This window comes from Suricata suricatta, chromosome 6 (genome assembly GCF_006229205.1).
Source record: "Suricata suricatta isolate VVHF042 chromosome 6, meerkat_22Aug2017_6uvM2_HiC, whole genome shotgun sequence".
NCBI classification, from domain to species: Eukaryota; Metazoa; Chordata; class Mammalia; order Carnivora; family Herpestidae; genus Suricata; species Suricata suricatta.
In genome coordinates, this window is record NC_043705.1 from 70695227 (window position 1) to 70701295 (window position 6069).

The window sequence follows — 6069 nt, forward strand, 5'->3', positions numbered from 1 at the left end:
CCCCCCCCCCCCCCCCCCGATAACTGAAAAAGAGATGAAGGCTATTGAAATAATTACAACTAACTTCTTCACTGTGCTTAATGGTCTCAAAGGTTATTTTATTTCCTTTTCTCTAGTGATCCTTACAAGTCAGTGAGCTAGGTAAAAATGATTGGTAGTCCCATTCTGCAGCTGAAGAAAGACCAAGTGGCTCCCGAAGGTCATAGAGCACCTGAAAGCAGGACAGGGGCACCTCTCCAGGATTCCTGGCCCTGTTGTTTTTTTCTTCACTTAACGCTGTCTTCCTCACAGCCAGCCACTTACCATGATCTTGTGCTCTGTAGTTTACAAAGCACAAACACACTTGAATCTGATACGTTTTCTCTACAACACTCATGAAGTACGTAGAATGATACTCTCTTGTTTTACCTGTATTACCCACATGTTTTGTGTTTTATTTCCTACTCCACTTTGATCAGGCAAAAGCCAAAGAAGAGAAACTAAAAAAGTGTGGTGAAGATGATGAAACCGTCCCATCGGAGTATAGATTAAAGCCAACCACGGTACGCTCTTAGCCATGGCGCCTAACAGAATATGCTCCTCTTGTCTTCACTTCATTTTCTGTTGGGTCTGTCCCCATAATGTTTAAGGACACGACTATCCTAGTTTATATACTAACTGAAAACCCTAAAACCTTTCTTTCCTGCTCTCTAAAGTTAGTTGATGGTTTCCTAAGTAGTAACCATGTGGTTGTTAAAATTCCCATAAATCCAAGTGTTCCAGCTATTAACAATGCATGATGTACATCCTTAATCTTGAAGCGTAAGAAACAATTGGGAAATAAATTTTTCTGTAACTGCTGTATGGATAAAAGCACCATAGATCTTTGTATTTACCAGTATCCTTAGGGTGGTTTTGTTGTTGGTGGTTTGGGTTTAATGTGAGGATGGTAGACTTCTGTAATTATATTTGTTGTTTATCTCTGGAAAGTTACATGTAAACACATGATGGAAAATGTCTTGATTCTCATGGTTATATAGAGAAGGTATCTTTATATGTGCTGATCTAGAAAGGTTTTCTGTTTTAGAAATATTGTAAATTATGAAACTTCATCTCCAGAAAACAAAAAAAGAATTATAGGAATGAGATCTACCCCTTTACCCTGGGTTGGAGAACAGAGACTTCTTTTTTTTAAAGCTTATTTATTTATTTATTTATTTATTTATTTATTTATTTATTTTAGAGCTTAGCTCTTTATTCTGATACTTGATTTAAAAAATAATGCAAATTTATTCACTCAAATGTAAGAAATATACTCAAAAACAAATCATTAAAATATAAGAAGAAAAAATCTCTCTCCTCCTATCCTGGAATTCCTTAGAAGAAACTTAATGGGCCATGAAGAGAAAATGTTCTGTTTCACTTTCAGTGAATTTTCAATTTTGTTTACAGGATAAAGATGGAAAACCGCTTTTGCCAGAGTCTGAAGAAAAACCCAAGGTTAGGAAATATTCTTCTGATAAAGAGCAAAAGAACTGCAAAGTATAAACTGAGGATCATTTTGACAGACAGGATTTCACTATGGAGACTTTGAATGCCAACCTCATAGTAAAGAGAGAGGAACTTGTGATAACAGCACTTGGCTCATATCTCTGACTCTTTCACACATGTTTTATTATTTTGTTCATGAATTATTCCTCCTATATTGGGAGTTTCTGGGTGAAAAGCATTGGACACGAGGAGCTGATGTCAAGAGGGCCTCAAATTATATTGTTGGCACTTTCCAGTTTGGTTATAATCATGACATCAAATACTTTAATGATTCTACACTGCCTTAGCTTGGTCTCAACTAGTCAGGTCCTCACTGAATGAAGAGGGCACTCTTATCTTGCCCATTTTACATGTGAAGAAACTGAGAGACAGAGACGTTATGTAAATAGTGTAAAAATGTAAAGATCATACAACTAAAAACTAGCAAGGCCAGGACTTAAAACTCAGACTGTCCAACATAGATGCATAGCTTCTAGACTACTTGCTGTTCTGTCGTAGATGACTGATATTAGCCAGAATTTCCACATGCTCTAAATGAATGATACCATTTTATCTGAAGGAGCTAGAGATGGGAGAACTTTGCTGCCCAGATCCCACAGGAAAGGAGTATATGACCTGTGTTTCAGAAGGAGATCATGAGAAAGTAATGAAAAACAGTCACACTCAAAAATAACTATACGGATATTCATCAGAAAGAAAAGGCAGTTTTAGGTGAACAAAATTCTTCTGAAACTGACGTATCAGGAAAACTTTGGACTAAATGAATCCTGAACGTTTTTGTGGTACTCCAGTGTTTAGTAGTCCTGATTTGTTGCATGACATTTATCTTAAACTGATAAATAAAAAATACCCCAAATATGAATTTTGGTTCTAGATCCTAAAACATGGCTTAATAATATGTGTTAACAAAAAAATCTCTATGTAAAACTTTTTTGTAACCGGAAAGAGTCACTTCATAATACAATGTTTTTCTTACATTCCAGCCGCTTAGTGAATCAGAACTTATTGATGAACTTTCAGAAGATTTTGACCAGCCGAAAAGTGAAGGAAAACAATCTAAGACAGCCAAAAAAACAACAGAAGTATGTTTCTAAAAATAGAAGTCTCTATTTTGTGGGGCTGTTAAAGATATTCATCTATAATCTTAAAAATGTGAGGCCCAAACTATTTTAGTATGAAGTAGTTGATGGTTCCATCTTTTTTTTTTTTTTACATGTAGTTTTCATCTTGAATTTTTCTAGATGGGTTTTCTTTTCCCAAAGGGGCCCAGATATTCTTGTAATTTAAGTCCTATACATTCCTTCCAGAAGGCATTCACCCCCATGCTTTCCTTTCTGTTCCTCCTTCTGTAACCTAGTTAAAGTTGTCATCACCACTCACCTCATGGTGGCACTGGCCTCTGTCTTCACCCTTCCTGCCGTCCTTCCCATATGTCCCCCAGAATTACTGTTTCTTAAGCGTGGTGGTGGTCCCATCATTCCTGTGCTCCGACCTTCAGGAGCTCCCCGTTGCCCACAAAGTAAAGCTCCCTGTTCATGTGTTCTGGCCCTAGCTTCCTTCCCTACCAAGATGTGTCCTTCCATTACAAAACCATGACAATAAGTGCTTGCGTGTATGTGTCCTTGACCTTTCTCATGTGGTCCTGCGGTGTAGAATAACCTTCACTCCTAATTTGAGATCATCTAAAATGTTAGTCATGCCTTTGAAGCTTTGCTCAAGTATGGCCTCTGTTTCCTGCTTTTCCCTCCCCCAGGCTTACCACCCTTCCAGACCTACCTAAGCAGAACACAGCACACCTGGCGCTCTTTTGTTCTCTGTATATCTGCTAAGATCTTTATTACAGGCAAGCTTTTAGCTGTCTTGGTCTTCACCTCTGATGTGTACATATAGTTTTTAGTAAATAGTGAGTTCCTTGAAAGAAGAGATAGTGGCCTATTAATGACTGTCTACTGAGCACCTTACATGTAGGAAAACCCTTCATAAATGCCTGAATTAAAAACAGCTTATTTGAAATTGTACTCTTGTGATAAAATAAGATAGCACAGTGGTTTTCAAATTTTAGTACCAGGATCGCCTAAGGGTTTGTTAGATTGCTGGGCCCCACCTCCAGAATTTCTATAGTAGTTGGGGTGGAGGCCTAGAGTTTGCATTTGTAACAAGGTCTGTGGGAAGGCTGATGCTGCTGGTCCAGGGACCACACTTTGAGAACCTCTGGGATAGTATTACTACCTTGCATTTGTAAACATACCTATTTACAGTTGATAAGGTACTCTTAAATATATAAAAATGATACATTTATATAAAAGATTACATTATATAATTGGCATATCATTGTTGTGTTTCCTGAAAATAATATAAATAATAATAGTTGCTGATACTATTGAGCTGACCATGTTCCTAGATAGTATACAAAGCACTGGACATGTTTTAACTCATTGAAAGCGTCACATTGACCCTTGAGATTAGGTACTATCATTGTTCTCATTTTACAGATGTGAAAACTGAGTCTCAGGTTAAGTAACCTACCTAAGGTAAGAGGTAAAACCAAGTTGAAATAATGGTAGAAGAGTTTGCACCTGCCTTGATTTATTCACTATTTAGCAATCCTTAGGCATTTGAGAAAGTCATGCTCACAACATATAATATAGCAGAGTGTATTGTGGTCCCTTATTGTTCAGTCTTACTAACCAGATATTTCTAAAAACTCTTCATTGCACTTGCCTCTCTCCACAGGCCTCTCAGGCTGCTGCCCTGACTCCTGTGAGCGAGGCTGTGCCTCGGACTTCCATGTGTACGATACTGTCCGCACCGACCAAGTCAGCTGCCCTGGTGAGTGTTGCCTTGCACCCTGAACAGTGTCCTGGGAAAGTAGTTCTTGCTGCTGTGTGTCACCAACATATCGCTTTACTCTGATAAGATAAAAAGAAACTCTTTTAGAGCTTTGGGGTCTACTGTTCTTTTGCTCCAGGGTTTGCTACAAATTCAGGCTAGAATTAAGTTTTTCATTAAACTTCTGCAAGCTGTGTTTTTCTTCCACCTTCTGAAACTCTTCCTGGCTCCTCAGCTGTGGTGGATAATCATGCTTTTTCACTTTTCCCACATCTTTCGAGGCTATTGAGTGTTCCACAGATAGCCTGCTGGCACCTTCCGTTCGCTCTTCTAGCAGAATAATCACCAATATCGTCATAACTTCCCAGTCCCATCTGAAGGGAGGTTAACTCCATTCCTTTCCCCTTTCTTGTCTTGCCTTTGTCTCACTTTCCAACTTTTGTATGAAGTATGGTAATTAAATCGTTGAATCTTTTTGAATTCAGTGGGTTTTGTTTCTGTTAGCAGGTAGAATCTGACTCAGAGTAACAGCTGATGGAACTGTGCTTTATTGCCACAGACTTAGTGAACAGCTAAGTTCTAGATGCTTTGCAGTATCTTCATATTAATGTTCACAAGGACATAGCTGTGGAGTGTGACAGGTCAGAGGGCTCAAGAAGGGCTTGAAGATTAGTGGGCAAAAGAAAACCGAGCAGAGGAAGGAGCTGAATGTGTGCCCTGTTCAGTTCTTGTTCATATAAGATTAAAGTTAGTTAAGGAAATCCAGAAACCTCAATACTAAGTTGTGAATTTGACAACATGACATACTACAGAAATAGAAGTTGCAGGCCCTAGTCCTGTTTCCTGATTTCCTTCATTCTTAAGACTGCTAGTGTCTCCTAGCTTTGCTCTGTTTGGTTTAATTATTAAACCAAGGGGAACAGGCTTAACAGGAAGTAGAAGTTTTCAAAGATTCCACAGCAGAGAATAGGAGAAAACAGAAGTAAAGTGTGAGGATGTGTCTTAGATCAGCTAGCGATTCTGACTGCTTGGTTAAGACTTTGGTCACTGCAACTCTTGCACTTTAGATAGAATCCCAAACAAGTTAGATACATCAGGGGGGTTTGTGGCTCCTGGGAATAAAATCTATGCAGTGTCAAACCACTAGATGGTGATAATCACCTTCCACTCAGGTTTCTTCTTCTCATTGATCTTTTGCAGTGCAGCTTAGCAGAAAAACTTTTCTTACTTACATGGATGATTAACCCATATAAAACAGAGAGACACTTTTACTCTAACATTCAAATATATATTCTATGTGAGGTCATAGGATTTTATCAGAATAAACTTTGAGACTTTTTAATTCAGAAGCTTTCACACTTTGACCAAGAGCAGCAATAAGAAATTCATTGATATTTCAACCCAGTATCTTTATAATAGAAAAAAAGTTTAATTAGTAGTACTTATCCGTGTTATATAAGATGCATTCTATTTTCTGTTCTTTCATTTAAAAAAATTAAGTCCTGGGGCACCTGGGTAGCTCAGTTAGTTAAGCATCCAACTCTTGGTTTCAGCTAAGTTCATGATCTCACAGTTTCATGGGTTCAAGCCCTGCCTAAGGCTCCTCTACACTGATGGTGTGATCCTGCTTGGGATTCTGCTGTCTCCTTCTCTCTCTGCCCCTACCCTGCTCATGCTGTCTCTGTCTCTCTAAATAAATAAACAAAAAAA

The 6069-nt window shown here is 38.3% G+C and overlaps 1 protein-coding gene across 1 annotated transcript in view; it reads left to right on the plus strand.

Annotated features, from left to right (window-relative positions):
• CAST (calpastatin) overlaps positions 1-6069 on the plus strand; it is a 101141-nt gene that overhangs the window by 79533 nt on the left and 15539 nt on the right. Inside the window, exons 17-20 of the mRNA XM_029941229.1 lie at positions 459-542; positions 1432-1479; positions 2514-2612; positions 4264-4370. Of these exons, the coding sequence (XP_029797089.1) occupies positions 459-542; positions 1432-1479; positions 2514-2612; positions 4264-4370 (338 nt within the window). The remainder of the gene's footprint in view (positions 1-458; positions 543-1431; positions 1480-2513; positions 2613-4263; positions 4371-6069) is intronic.